The 15,822-nt window shown below is 40.2% G+C and overlaps 1 protein-coding gene across 5 annotated transcripts in view; it reads right to left on the reverse strand.

Annotated features, from left to right (window-relative positions):
- SORCS2 (sortilin related VPS10 domain containing receptor 2) overlaps positions 1-15,822 on the reverse strand; it is a 653,060-nt gene that overhangs the window by 42,759 nt on the left and 594,479 nt on the right. For all 5 annotated transcript variants that reach the window (XR_012042835.1, XR_012042837.1, XR_012042836.1 and 2 more), the window contains 4 exons: positions 5,670-5,790; positions 4,195-4,328; positions 3,462-3,590; positions 1,869-2,040 (listed from right to left, as the gene is read on the reverse strand). Coding sequence is in view for 2 of the 5 variants with exons in the window: in XM_072863384.1 (XP_072719485.1) it covers positions 1,869-2,040; positions 3,462-3,590; positions 4,195-4,328; positions 5,670-5,790 (556 nt within the window). In the remaining 3 variants the exon portion in view is untranslated. The remainder of the gene's footprint in view (positions 1-1,868; positions 2,041-3,461; positions 3,591-4,194; positions 4,329-5,669; positions 5,791-15,822) is intronic.

The following is a 15,822-nucleotide window of genomic DNA, read 5'->3' on the forward strand; positions in this document are numbered from 1 at the left end:
AGCAGAGGAGATAATATGTTATTAAAGTTTAAAGCAAGAGAGATGTCTTCTTGCCAGCAATGTGCCAGTAAGTGGAATCTCTTTAGACAACATGAGCTTGCAAACAGTTCTTGTCCGCTCTTTCTTATGCTAACAAGTATACATGCATATTTTTTCCAGGTGAGACAGAAACCAGTGTTGAAAGCTAGTAGATGCAAGCTTCTCAATGTTTTATTCTAATAGCTTCCCTAGCATAAAGATGAGGGTGCTGTCTTCAAAACACCAAGGCACTTCTGTTTCCCTGACCAGGAAAGACAGAGTGCAGTGGACAGGTAACAAAAGAGTCACATAGGGAAAAGGAATTAAATTTAAAAGGAATTGGGGCTTCCACTTCCATGCAAAATAGATGATTGTCATGACATTATTTATTCAGTCAAAAGAATTTGGGGAAAAAAAATAATTATAAATTATTATTCTTTCTAAGGTCACTTGCAAACTGCCCAAACATACCTGAAGGCTGCTTTCTTTACTCTCTGATGTCTGGCATTCCTGCAGCTAGTAACATGCATTCACGTAAACTAGTAAATTAATTTTGTTGAGCAGAGAAAGTGGTAAGTTTTGGTTTATACTAGTAGAGATGTTTCTTAAACTCAGTAATTTTTATGAATTCTTATTAGACTTTGTTGTACAGATTAAATCCTAAGCAATGCTCAGGACATTTGAATATAAATATTATTCTTAGCCATAGGGGGCAGCAAACTGTTACATTTCTTCTAAATCTGCCTTCCAGTTCGATGTACCGAGCAAAGACTTCATCAGAAAACACAGCACGGGATTCCCTTCAACATCCCTGACTTCCAAAGATTTTTGAATAGTTTTAAATGTTTTACGTATTGCCACAGAGATTCATGAAAGCTTCAGGATCTACATGGTAGGAAAAAAAAAAAGGCAAACTGCCAATCAAAAGCATTAGAGTCCAAATTGCTACCAAATGCTCAATTCTTACAATAAACATTTCCAAACAAATTATAAAAAGAGAAGGCAGCATAACTTGCCACACAACTGTTGGGCACTGCAAGCATTGGAACGCAGAGCCTGCAAAGTGTTAAGCAGCCCGGTGATCTGCACGTAACCTTCTCGATTCCATTACAGAAATAAATCCCAAGTGCCTGATTTATATCGCACAGGTTTGCCAAAATGTGTGAACTTTCTTCAAGTTCTTGCAAATCAGTGGGGCTAGCCAGGAAGTACAATACTCTGGTAACCTGAGCACAACAGTTAGAGCCTAATACTAAAAAGCAAGCATTAAGAAAGATACTCACGGCGAACGATTAATCCAAAAGTTACTCACTGCCGTTAGTCAGAGCCTTAGGGCATTGTCTCTCTCAATAAACAGAAAAAACCCCGTACCTTTGGTAACACAACTAATGTATAACAAATGTTCTTATGCTGTGCTATTTGCTGTTTTCTGTAAAGCTTTGCCTGATTCCTTTCTGCAAGGCAGATTCTCAAAACCACTTAAACCAGAATATTAAATGTTCTCTGCATTTGTGTTCTTCTCTGATACAGCAGTTGAAATTTTCAGTCCAAGGAGACTTTGGTAACTTAGTTCCTTTGATTTTCAAAGAAGCTGATACCTTTAAAGAATCAGGACTGACCATGCTGCTGAGGAGACAAATCCCATTCTGTGGACAGAACCTGGTGGTTCACTGAGCTTACTGGATTGTCTGATTCACTTGAAAACAGAAGTTTCAATATTTAGTCTTTAGTTTCAATATTCATCTTTGTCTTAAGCACAACTTAATCTCATTCAGAAGCACAGCACTTAGGAGAGAAAGGAACCATAAAAACAGTGAGGAAACTTTCATAAAGCCAATTTTCATTACTACCTGGTCTTGTCTGACGATGAAGGTGATGTCTTCCCCAGGCTTAACAGCCAGGCTTTCTTCTCTGATGCTGATCTGAAGTCCCTTGGGAGCAATCAATGGACACATATGCTGTGCTAAGTTCTGCTGCAGGTCTACGCCACCTTCACACACATTAGAAACAACTTTCCTGTACCTGAAAAACCAGTAAGCAGCAAGCACAGTGAATCAGAGGTGAGCAGGAGAATGCCATCAGAGGCACTGAATGCGAGTGTGATGGTAATTAATGAATATTCCTTGGGTTCACGAACAGACAAGATTGCAGACGATCAAAACCAACTCATGATGCAAATACTTTGATGACAGACATGGCTTTTACTGAGTAAAACCTGCTGAAGAAAGAGGGTGTGGAGCACAATGAGGATTTCACTTGTACGCATTGGAAGAGTCTGCATTTTCAAATTTAGAAACGTGCCTGACCAGCCCTCCAGGAGCTAGACAGTCTGCTCTCCTTTCTGCCATACCCATTCCTAGCATTCAACAGTCTTCAATGCTCTAAATGGTCTTAGTTCAAACCTCAAAGATCAGGAAGAAATCAGATCAAGCAGCTTCTGCATTAACCCAGAACCAACTGTTTATTTGCTGCTCTCAAACCTATGCATTTCTTAAAACACTTAAAGCATTTATTTAACATAAGAGTATAAAAGAGTGAAAAGCCTAACACTTTCAAAGAACTAATAATGAAATACTTGGATGTGTACAGTAATTATTTACAGATCAGTTTCACTCAGGTATGTTATTTTTAAACTTCCTTTAAAATTGGAGTCAGATTTCACTCTTTTGAATTCCTATTCTGTATATGACAGCTGTCAGCCGCAACCCAAAAGGCATCATTTTCCTTGGTAAGGCAAATATACACAGAGATCGTGATTCTATTGCCAGATTTGACATTTCATCATTTGGTTCTCATCTCCACAACCGACAGAGATGATGTTATGATAAGCCAGAATAGATGCCAGCTGCAAGTTATTCTCAGCACAGACGTCAGACTACATTGTAGTGTATATTCTATGGGGTACTGTTTACAGTTACTAAAGCTTTCCTTTGATTCTGAGTGTCCCATATGGTCAGGAAAAGAATCTATTCTCCCCAGAACTCCTTACCCCTATGGAAGTGAGAGACTGGGAAGTTCTGCGAGATGTTACTGGCTCCTCAGAGTAATTCATTGGATTCGAACTGAAAACTGGTCTGAACTCAAGCAATGGGCTAAAAAAAAAAAGCCTTTGAATGGACATTCCTACCAGAAGTGCAGCAATGGTTACAAAATGCAGTCACAAAATAAAAAGTAAAAGTAGTGGGAATGAGACAGCTCCCCCTCTTCTCAAATGGGTTAGTTTTTGAACTGCTGTGAACATGTAAAGTAACATTTCTCTTTCATTAGTCTGTAGGAAGCTTTTGCACGTGCTCTAAGTCAGAGTCAGAACTTTTGCACTTCCCATTTTTTTTACAGTTTGCCTTATTTACATTTCCTTAAACCCACTTTTGTTGCCCTTGGTTGGAATGTTCTCCCCTGCTCTGGAAGCCTCTGCAAGCCAGTCGAACACAAAATCAGCTTACCCAGTGCTGCTGGTGTACGCCTGCCCCAGCACACAGTCTTCAGGAGGTGCTTCTGGGTTAAACCAAAAGTCAGCAAAGCATTTGCTAGAGTCCGACTTCAGAGGTGCAGAGCGCTCAAACCCATAATCACTGAAAAACATCAATACCAAGTGTGTTACTGTCCCCACTTCATTCAGCAGTCTAATTTGGGGTGGATGAGCCTACTTTTTCAAGAGTAAAAGGATTTTTAAAATATTATTCTACCAGCTGAACATACAAGTTGATGAAGTCAGTTCTGTTCTAAGTCTAATTTCAACAGGAGTTGTGTACACCTGGGGGAAAAACTGGTTGTAATTACTTTGTCAGTTCTGCAAAATTAACTCTCTTGGTAGCTTAGATTTTTAAAAGGCTTCCTTTGCCACTCAGACCAATACATTTCTTCTGGTTTTTGCTGCATTTGCAAATAGAAAGGGTTTTCTTGCCTTATAAATCAATCCAATGGTCATTTTTCAAGTTTTCATCAATAGAGAAAAACATCAGGATTTGTTCAGCCAGGTGAAACAAACACTTAAAACATGGCAATGTTTTTAAACAACGGCAAATGTAAAAGCAATCTGTTATTCAAACTACAGGTTGCCTATTTGTTTATACATGGCTATGTGGGGAGGGGGGCAAAAGGAGGAAAATAAACTCAGCTCAAACTCTAAGTAACTATTTACTAGCAATAAATCAAAAGGTCCACAGACAGACTCACCATAAGAAATCAGAGTTCACACATTCACAAACTTTGGATGTGAGAGCTGATGTGAAACTTCTCCCTTTAATGCACCACGATGAAATCTTCCTCTTCCGAAAGGTCCTCTGCTGGCCCATGATGCAGCGATCACCCTGAACATCAAAGCATCGGACTTATTGCACACTGTAACCTACACCACACAGATGTGACCTTCTGTTGTCATGAGAAAGGCAGGTCTCTCTGCCAAGACTATAAATTCATATCAACTCTTTCATATTCAAATATATAGGTATACAAAGCTCTCATAGCCACTGCCATCCACTAATGGGCCATTACAGAGTTGTAATGTACACTATATTTCAGGCCACAAATCCAAAGATGTACATGAAAATTTCAAGTGCAATTTAACCCATGTTTCATGTGTGCACAATCTAGGCACAACCCTACAACTGGCCATTTAAAAATTCAGTGTGGATGCAGATGGCTGAAATTCTATCTAAATCACTATGTCTTGTGTCAGCAGTCAACATGAAGCACCAACCATGTGGGTACAGGTAGAATTAAGACTACTTGAACACACTCTGCTGATAACTGGACAGCTGCATGTACTCTGTCAAAATCACTTTAGTAGTTTCTAATACCTGAAAGACATTTCAATGCCAATATCACAAGATACTGTTACTCTTTAGGCTCAGATCTGCATGACATTCTTAGTAAATACACAGCATTCCCAAACAAGAAGTATAAAATTAGGCATGAGAACTAGCAAATGAGAGCTGAAGAGCTGGAGTAACACAGAGTAGCGTGCAAAAAAACCCCAACCCTGCAGAGAGCAAGAGAACAAATGTACTGGAAGAAGCACAAACATAATAATCAGAATTATTATGAATAAATATGACACATTCCATTTAATGTAAAAAATCCCCTCACATTGGTCTTTTTAATCAATACATTGTATAGAGAATGTAGCTTCCCAAAATTGGATTTGGCCAGAGAATCAGGATTAGCACAGCCTTAATGCATTACTGCAGAAATGGTATTGCCCAAAACAACTGGACTTCATTACATGATCGGTCCACTGAGATCCTAAATTACTTCTGGAATGGGCTTTACTTATGGCAATTTATATATGAGTACAGTATGTGGTCAGGAAGTTGGCAGAACATATGGCTGCATGTTGAAATTGCTTCAATCAATATCACACACTTTAGTTTATGGTATGTGCTTCACAATCCAGCAGGACCACCTATTATTATGGCAGCCCACCAGATACACTTCCGCCTTTCCCCAGGACACAGATCACACAACAAAAGGGAACACAAAATCCTCCTCCATTTTAAACTATTGTAAAATCAGCAAATAGCAACATAAGGAGGACAAAGATGGGGATGTAGCAACCAAATTATATTTGAAAACATTTTCCTAGCACACAGTTCTACATGAATCTGAAAGCTATGGAAAAGTTGTGGTAGTTAACATAAGACTGTGAATACCTGTAGATTTGTGAGCTCCCAAGATTCATAGTCATCATCAGTGCACTCCCTGGGGAACGATGGTCTGAAGTCCACCTTCACCAGTTCCCAGTCCGAACGGTAGCTAATATGTCCAAAGACTCTGAACAAAAAGATCAAGAGTAAAATCTTACTGGAAAGAAGTAAGACGTACATCTTTTCCATAGGTCATGTTTCCCTACTAAAAGGTCCCTGGTTAATTTTTCTTCCACTTTTATTCCTCTTCATATGCAACATGTCTAGTTAGAAAACATTTGCCAATTGTCTATGAAACTTGACAATGAAAAAATATCGCTCAGAGATTAGAGATTTTTTTTTCCCCAGCAAACTATCCAGAAATTTAATTGGAAATACACTACCTTTTCTAATCTGGAACCTAACATTTTTGTCTATTATCTTGTTATATGAAACGTACAGAGCTCTCAGATTTTGACAGGGAGCTCAGATGAGGGAGCAGAACCCAGGACCACCGGGTTCAATTTCCAGCTCTGTCACTCATTCCTTATGATTATGGTGCAACTTCTTCAGTTGTTTTTGTTGGGTTGTTTTTTTTTTAACTTCTACAGATTTCAGATGGCAATTTGCTATTGTTTAAACTCACAGCAGTATCATGAAATCGTATTAATTTCTAAGGAATACACTGAATCTACACATTGTGCTGAGGAACTCTCAGACTCCTCTCCATTTCAGATAGTCCAATGTATAACAAAAAACAGCCACAAACTGTAAATTTATTTTTAAAAAAAAATTGAAATCTCATTGCTTTAAAAACCAAGCTGCAGTTTCAAAGCAGCCAACATTTTCAAAGTCAGAATATTTATTTCAAAAAAAAAAAGGGTAAGTATGACATCCAGCAACAAATTAGAAAGGATAAAGACTCTATTTGGGCAAAAGTCAAATGTATTTGTGGTTTGTATCAGGCTTACGCGGCTTATTTGCCAAAGAATTTAAGGCTGATTCTGAAGCCAACAGTGTCTGTGCAGTTCATACTGCACAGAGTTCATATTCCAAGCTTTAGCAGCATTCTCCAAACTAATTCATTCCTTTTGTTTTGCCCTCAGTTTTGTTCAAATCCAGACACAGCAGGAATGGTACAGTCTTGCTAAAAGCATTCTGCTGCGCGCAGTCATTTCTCTTGTCCTAAATACCAGGTTCAAAGTGGAACTAGGGTAGATCAGAAGTGAGGAAATGGTGGATTCTCTGCAGCACAGAGGTAACACCATCACACTAAACCTCCTCGCTGGTAGATGGATGTAGAGCTCTGAAGTCTATCAAAGAGGCTGAAAAACAGTCGCAGAGACTAAAGATATACAGTGATTCCCCCCTTTCTTTCCTGGCATCTTTGCTTCTCAGCCATAGCACAAAGATGTAGATATCTATAGACTACTGACCATACTGCCCGCATTATAATGACCAAACAATCCATCAGAATCCAACTTCACCATCAGAAGCGCACTTAATTAAACAGAAACATGTGCATTTAGTTTGTATGTCTTACTCTTTTCTTAGTAAGGCTCTGAGATTAAAGGACTTGGATCATCTAACTTTCCTTGCTTTTCAATCTACCCATGGCTCAGAAGCAGAAACAATACACAAGAACTAAAAAATGTGGCTGGGTCCACTGGCTGTATGTGCACATAGGTGTGTGGTCCCACTTCTCTCATCAAGACCTACAGATTTGGTTCCTTTTCTGGTTCAGCTGGACCCTGAGAGCTGCCGTCACCATATAATCTTATTCACTTGTAGTTACATACTCAATAAAGTGACTACTTAGGTGGTCTCATGCTTTTTCCACAATGCCTGCTTCAATATGACTGGCTTTGCTGACAGGCATGAAGTGTCTTTTGCATGCTAAATACCTGTACCTCTTGGTTTTTTAAATCTTTTTTTCTCCATACAAGGTACTAATATAAGGCAGACTTCACCATGTGCTTATGCAGCTACCTACCTCAGCGAATGCTTCTTTAGACACCACATAACTTTACAAATTAGTTACATTTATTTTATTAACTCATTTATCAACAAATATGTTGAAGTGCGAGGAGCCAAGTCCTGTCAAAGCTTCACTCCTGCCTCAAGAGAAGTATTTTCTACAGAACAGATGAAATTCTCTTCATTCATGTTACCTATCTCAGTCAGATTAGTCAGGAAAAAAGAAAGGAGATGGTTGTTTGAGTTCAATGCAGAACAGAATAAGGAAATTCTCCTGAAAATATGAAACAAAATCTCTGAACTATTAATAATCATCTTTGAGACCTCACAGAGGATGAGGGTGACTCCAGATGACCATGGAAAGGGAAACATTTCATCTATATATACCACACACACACATATATATATGTATATATAAGCATATATATAAATCAACAAAACAGAGCCCAGAGAGTCACAGAATTAATTTTGATATCCACAAAGATACCAAACAAATTATTAAGCTATCCTCTTATAAGCACCTCGGAGATAATTAAAATGATAACAAACAGCCACCACGGATTTGTCAAAACCAAATCATGTCAAACTAATGTAATTTCCTTCTTTTACAGGGTAACTGGCTTAATGGAAAAAGGAGAGGAGAACATGTAGCATATTTTGACCTTTGTTAAAACCGTTACGCAGTTCTAGCTCACACTGTCTCAACTTAAAAAGGAAAACATCAGGGCAGATAAAATCATGGTAATGAGAAATGGGAGTACATCTCCAATTAGAAAAATACGTTTTCAAAAAGTAGTTATCAAACAGGGAAATATTTTGATATACGTATCACAAAGATACGATGGATCCACAGTCAATATTTTCATTAACACCCATGTGGTCAAATAACAAACACACACAAAATTTTGCAGATACCACAGAAGGAAGGGAGAGGACACTGACTGGTGGAAGCAATGGTCAGAAATCAACATGATGAATTACTCCAAAATCAAATGCAAAAAGTACACCTAGGAAAAACACAACAACAAAGGTGCAAAACCAAAATGGAGAATAACTTTCAAACACCAAAAAAAGGCTTGGGGAATTCCGGGGAATTAAAAGAAGGCGGCAATGTTGCTGCAAAAGAAGAAAGACTAATTCTAGGTTGTATTCAGAAGTGGAAAACAGAAGACACAGAGGCAGTTATTTTGAAAAACTTGGCACTGGTGGAGCCTCTGAAAGACTTTGGTGTCTAATTTTGGATATTATATGCATATTTACACACCCACTAAAAAAGAATTTGAAGAGGGGCAAGGATGACTCATAAGCTGCTTAGAAAATGTAACCAATGAAGACAGATTGAAAGAATTGGGCTTTTCTCTGGAAAAGATAAAACTGAAAAGTACAACAAAATGTCTCCAAAGAGTCTTGCTACGGATTGAAGACTTGTCTTCAAAGAGACCTGGAAAAGGGGCAAAAAGGAGGAAAGACAAGGATCAATAAACAATACAGCTACACAATTCTCTAATTCTTTCTCCTCAGCACTGGCAAGGCCACACCTGGAGCGCTGTGTCCAGTTCTGGGCTCCTCAGTACAAGAGAGACATGGACAGACTGGAGAGAGTCCAACGAAGCGCCACGAAGATGATGAAGGGACTGGAACATCTCTCCCTATGAGGAAAGGCTGAGAGAGCTGGGGCTGTTCAGCCTGGAGAAGAGAAGGCTCAGAGGGATCCTGTCAGCGTATATAAATACCTGAAGGGAGGGTCCACAGAGGGCAGATCCAGGCTCTTTTCAGTGGTGCTTAGTGACAGGACCAGAGTATATGGGCACAAACTAAAACACTGGAGGTTCCCTCTGAATATCAGGAAACACATTTTTTACTGTGAGGGTGATGGAGCACTGGCACAGGTTGCCCAAGGAGATTGTGCAGTCTCCATCCTTGGAGAATTCAAAAGCCATCTGGACACAGGCCTGGGCAACTGGCTCTAGGTGGCCCTGCCTGAGCAGGAGGGTTGGACCAGATGACCTCCAGAGGTCCCTTCCAACCTCAACCACTTTGTCACTCTGTGATTCTGTAATGGTAATGATACAAGCTATTGAGGCTGTTTATTCTCCCTCACTAGAGCAAGAAATTAGTGAAACATCAGGATTAGAGCTAGAGATTAGATAAACTTTTGAGATATTGCCCAGTCCTGCATCCTATAATTATATAAAAATTATACAAATTACTCCAGAAATTATGCAAATTCTACTAGAATAATATAGAAGCTATGTGCAAACTATATGTGTATACAGCAAAGGCGCTGCTTCAGTGGGTGAACTACAAGCCTCTCCTCTGTGGATTTTTAGGAATAACCTTTCTGCCTGTTAGTTCAGCCTCTTGCAAAAAAATACTCATTTCCATTATGGCTGTTCTGATTCTACAGACTGAAAACCATGTTCTGACAGAGCACAGTAACTGCACCACTGATTCCACCATTCTCTGGCTTAAGTAAAATTCCTGAGATTCGAGGAATTGTCCCAGCACAGCCACAAACCCCATGAAAAATGCAGCCATACAACTTCATAATTCCCAGCCATACAGCTTTGTAATTCCTGGGGCAAATTTCCTAAGGAATCCAGCACCTTACATGCACCCAGCTTAGCAAACTGTTTGAAAACATGGCCTCATGATTATTAACGCTGTTGCTGCAATAACACTTGTTGCCCTACTGAGGACAGGGGTTTGTAGACACATCAGAGGAACCCTAAATGCACTGTCAAATATCACTAGAATTAAAAAGAATTATTTTTCCAAAATAAGGAAGAAAGGCATGTTGTAAGTAGCATTCAATGGATTAGACAATAATATGAGCTACAATAAAGCAATACATGACAGCAGCCACAATCTAATTGCTCAGGTGCAAAATATATATGTCCAATAAAATCACATGAATGGAAAAAACTGGAACAGTGCAGCAAGTGTAACTGATGATTAGAAGCTAAATATCAAGATGATAGTAATTCATAAGCTGCTAAAACCTTCTTCTTGATTAATTATATTTCATTAGAAAGCCATCAAATCAATTCTGTTGAAACGATGAAAGATGACGGTGTGATAAATAATTTTTGAAAGAAATTCCAATTACCTTGGAAATTCATTTACTTTTATTTGCAAGAATTTGGGATCCATAATTTTAACTTCAGTGTTTCAGTTGCCATAACAACTTTGTACATTTGTTCCCAGTTCATTTATGAGCACATCATTTTTTAATTTGATTGCATCATTTGATAACTAAGACAGTTTAATGCAGTTGTTAAGCTAACTCATTTAAACTATTTGCTAGAGGATTGCTGGTTATTTCTGTTCCTGATAAAGCTCATAATCAGGGGGAGCTAATTTAACAGAAATTATATGCAATGATAATCTCTTCCAGTAAATTCACGTTTCTATTCAATAGGAAAGAGCATCTATTCAATAGATGTTCTTAGTTCAGATGAACAGTAATAGCTGTGTTGCCTGCTGTCTGTGCAAACCACCTGACTGAAGCTATGACGGTGCTAAAGCTGAAGTCTCCCAAAGACTTACCAGGTTAACAGTCAGCTTCCATGGCTTCATTCAGGAGAAACGAGCCTGATTTTGACAACACGCTGCTCATCTCAGATGACACAGATATCTTTTTATAACCACTACACTTGCCTTCCTCTTTAGCTTTTCTGCATGTTCTTCAGGATTTTGTTCACACATTCAAAACATTCTTTGCCAGAGCAGACGGATTTTAGCTACAGTATCCCATATCATGGATGTAATGCCATATAAATTAAGACACACTTTGAGCAACTTGTTGTAGTGTTATGGTGGTTTACCTTTGAGCTGTTAGCTGTTGTTTCTGGAAAAAGAAAACGGCTTTGAGCAGCCTGATGTCCGATACACCCACCAGATCCTCAGAGCAGCATAGCTGAACCTGCAACGGTTTTGCTTTACTGCTGAATGTCTGAGAACACTCAAAGACCTCAGAGTGGCGGGAGCAATCCTGCTGTACTGCTGTCACAAAGACAGCACATGTAGAATTTATTCACACATTTTATGTAGCAACTTAAATTGTCCAAGTTTTGCAGTTGTACTGAAGACTAGTGATGACAACTGTGTGATGCACAGCTACTTTTGTTTGAAATCAGATGCCTCTCTCATTCTAGACACGCTGCTTTAATCTCCCAAGTGCTGCATTGGCTTTTGCTCTCCTCTGTATGACACTGTCATCAACTGTGATGTTCGAAACCGCCTGCTGCCAAGGTAGCAGAATTTGCCTGCACAGTCCTGTACTGCCCTGTTGACACACTCTGCTAACTTGACATGCCAGTTGGGGGTGGAACAGGACCTCTAGTTTTTTGGGAGAGCCTTGAAATGTATAAAACTACTGACAATAAAACCTCGGGTTTGAATCAGGGTCAATTGAGGTGATAGGGGCAATCTCAGTGGCTCTATTTTGGATAACATGTCTAATTTCTGCTGGGCAGCACCTTCTAATTTCTTTGGGGGGGGTGGGGGGGGTGGCTACGGGGGGGGCTTCTGTGAGAATCTGCTAGAAGCTTCCCCTATGGCCGATAGAGCCAATACCAGCCGGCTCCAAGACAGACCTGCCGCTGGCCAAGGCTGAGCCCATCAGCGAGGGTGGTAGCACCTCTCTGATAACATATTTAAGAAGGGGAAAAAGTTGCTGCGCAACAGCAACTGCAGCCAGAGAGAAGAGTGAGAACATGTGAGAGGAACAACCCTGCAGACACCAAGGGCAGTGAAGAAGGAGAGGCAGGGGGTGCTCCAGGCGCCGGAGCAGAGATTCCCCTGCAGCCCGTGGTGAAGGCCATGGTGAGGCAGGCTGTGCCCCTGCAGCCCATGGAGGCCCACGGTGGAGCAGATATCCACTGCAGCCCACAGAGGACCCCACGCCGGAGCAGGTGGGTGCACCCAAAGGAGGCTGTGACCCTGTGGGAAGCCCGTGCTGGAGCAGGCTCCCGGCAGGACCTGTGGCCCTGTGGAGAGAGGAGCCCACGCTGGAGCAGGTTTGCTGGCAGGACTTGTGACCCCGTGGGGGACCCACGCTGGAGCAGCCTGTTCCTGAAGGACTGCACCCCGTGGAAGGCACCCACGGTGGAGCAGTTCATGAGAACTGCAGCCCCTGGGAAGGACTCACGCTGGAGAAGTTCATGGAGGACTGTCTCCCGTGGGAGGGACCCCGGGCTGGAGCAGGGGAAGAGTGTGAGGAGTCCTCCCCTGAGGAGGAAGGAGCGGCAGAGACAACGTGTGATGAGCTGACCACAACCCCCATTCCCCGTCCCCTGCGCTGGTCAGGGGGAGGAGGCAGAGAATTCGGGGGTGAGGTTGAGCCTGGGAAGAAGGGAGGGGTGGGGGGAAGGTGTTTTAAGATTTGGTTTTATTTCTCATTATCCTACTCTGATTTGATTGGTAATAAATTAAACTAATTTCCCCGAGTCAACTCTGTTTTGCCCATGATGGTGATTGCTGAGTGATCTCCCTGTCCTTATCTCGACCCAGGAGCCTTCCGTTACATTTTCCCTCCCCTGTCCAGCTGAGGAGGGCAGTGACAGGCCGGCTTTGGGGGGCACCTGGCGTCCAGCCAGGGTCAACCCACCACACGTGTGCAAAAAGGCAGGTACCTGAAATTCTTTCTGGATCTAAACCTCAAAACCCAACAGTGAGCACGTGATCAAGCTGGGAAAGGAAACCAGACTCTCAGAGATGCTAGTTAATGATTTTAACAACTTTCAGTCTGTCTCTTGGAAAGTATTAGTTTAAATGGAAGCAGTCACACAGCTATACTAAAAAGTGGTATTTAGATCCTGTCCCTCATATAAGGCTTTCTCTTCTGTAGTAAATCATATTAGTAGCAATCACAATTGTCAGTGAACTTACTGTACTGTTAAAATATTTTTTTAACTGTCACACCTCCCTGATTATTTTTATAACACAATTGTGATTTCAGATTGAATGCTTAATCCACTTTACAGTTCACCAGATATCAGAGGCCATTTACGTTAAAACAGCAGCAACTTTCTCAGCTGTCTTTTGCCTAAAAGGAATGGTGTGTTAGGAGTTTCTTGTCAATTTATGGTGAGCTGAAAGAGCCAAGTCCTTTGCTTCACTTAGACCTTTACTACAAATGATGGCACTACAACTGAAAAAGCAAATAAATGTGACAATCTTCTTTTTGTTTTGCCTATTGTAGTTCATATTATTACAGTGCCTTTGAACATACAGCAAGACACATAACCTCCCCATGCCAAAATCTGTAAAGAAATTACCAAGCTGAGGGAGTAAAGTGATGAGGTCATGGCACGGAAGGATGCACTTTATCTCTAGCGCAACCACTGCCGACAGGTAGTGTTCTTCTTAACTCACAGAAGCAGTAATGTTATTAATGAAAGATTTTCCAAGGGGATATCGGTTGGAAGAGCGGGTTAGCTGTGACTATGTCCTACAGTGCTATTTAAAAGCTACCATTTTCAAAAAGAAAACGACAGATGAATCTTTACAGACATGCTTTCCTTCTAACAGTTGTCTTTGCTTCCTTTACACCATTGTAAAATCAACAAAAACTAGATACGTTAAAGGGTTCATACTAGTAAAATGGACGAAAGTTATGTAAGATTCAAGCTGCAGTCTGTTATACATCAAGAGCATAATTCCGCATATTTTTCTAATTCCCCAAAAGAACGTAACAGAGGTCACATTTTCAGTGGCCTTTCCAAATTGCAACTACAGAAATGATGAATGCTTCCATGAGCAAAAGTAGACACCTGCCTACATAAAGCAAATACACATAAACAGTACTTGTGTACACAACAGATCATGTGCAAATATGCTAAGACACTTATGATTTAAATGCCTTAAACTACAAACACATGCATATACTTAGTGCACTAAAAAGAAGAGTTGTTTTTCTTCTTCTTTTTTTTTTTCTTTCTTTTTTGGTTTGGCTGCCAAAGTGAAAAACGAGGGGAGGAAAAAAAATTAGTTGAAATTAAACCAAAATCTATTTTTTCATTGTTTCCTGCCCCTAAAAAAAAATAATAATTGCCAATCATTCTTTTACGCCAAAACATCTTGGTTTCAGCTCTTTTGGGGAAAAAGAACGGAAATGAATGCTTAGGTTCTGAGAAGGGCTGGGGAGGAGCAGGATGTGTGTGTTCCCATTTTATCCAGAAGCTCAGTGGCTCCATGATGTTTGTGAATTACCTCCAACATTTTTTTTCCATCTATTTGGTAAATTGCTGTCCAAGAGCAACCTTTTAACTTGTAAGCTGTTTGGAAAAAATTGCAGATCGAGTGCCTAGCCTGATGCTTTATGTAGAAGTAAATACAGGGCGGACAGCGAACAAAATGGATTAATTTAAGGAGAAACATATAACTTTATAAAGGACAGCTTTGCATCATTCTGCTGTCTGCTGTCATCTTACTTGAAGATCAAATTAATTTGGGATACTTACAAAATTTTATAATTAATTTTTTAGCTACTAATTTTTTTTTCTACTCGCATAGTTAAAAATCAGATCTCTTTTGTCACAGGTAGGAAATTCTTCATTCAGACTTAATCTGGCAAATTAAATAGCCAATGTCACCTAAATTGTAGCTCCTTTGTTCTGAGAGCAAAATACAGCAAAATGGAGTTCAAGGCCCCACCAAAATAAAATATTTGAACAATTTTATTGTTGGCCAAAGTTTCCAATGTCTACCTCATCATCATCATTTATTAGAACTAGACACTAAAATGGAACTGGCTCCCTGAAAGAGAAGTTAGAGCACCACAGGCGCGGGCACTCACTCAGCAATAGGGGCTCAAAATGACGCGAAGACTCTATCTGAATAAAAAAGTCACATGTCACCCTTTTTCTCTCCTTCGCTCCTCCTTTAAATAGGGACAAGGTGATAAAAGATTCTTACAGGTCATGGATTCTTAAATTTTCAGTTCCTCTTACTCAAATATATTTCCAGGTCTGCTCTCAAAATGTACTAAATATGGGCTTCAGCAAGACACTGAAAGCATCACGTTCCCGTGCTTTTGAATATGTTATGAGAGCTTTATTGAAAGAAAAGAAAAAACAAAGCTTTAAACACTGGACTTCTTCTGAGCAGAGGGAGAGACAGGGGCAGTCCCATGGTCTTGGTTCCAAGACCACAGGTTGGCAGTGACGCTACAATGCATTGACTTGATCTGCTAACATCT

Source organism: Ciconia boyciana, chromosome 5 (genome assembly GCF_034638445.1).
Source record: "Ciconia boyciana chromosome 5, ASM3463844v1, whole genome shotgun sequence".
Lineage (NCBI taxonomy): Eukaryota > Metazoa > Chordata > Aves > Ciconiiformes > Ciconiidae > Ciconia > Ciconia boyciana.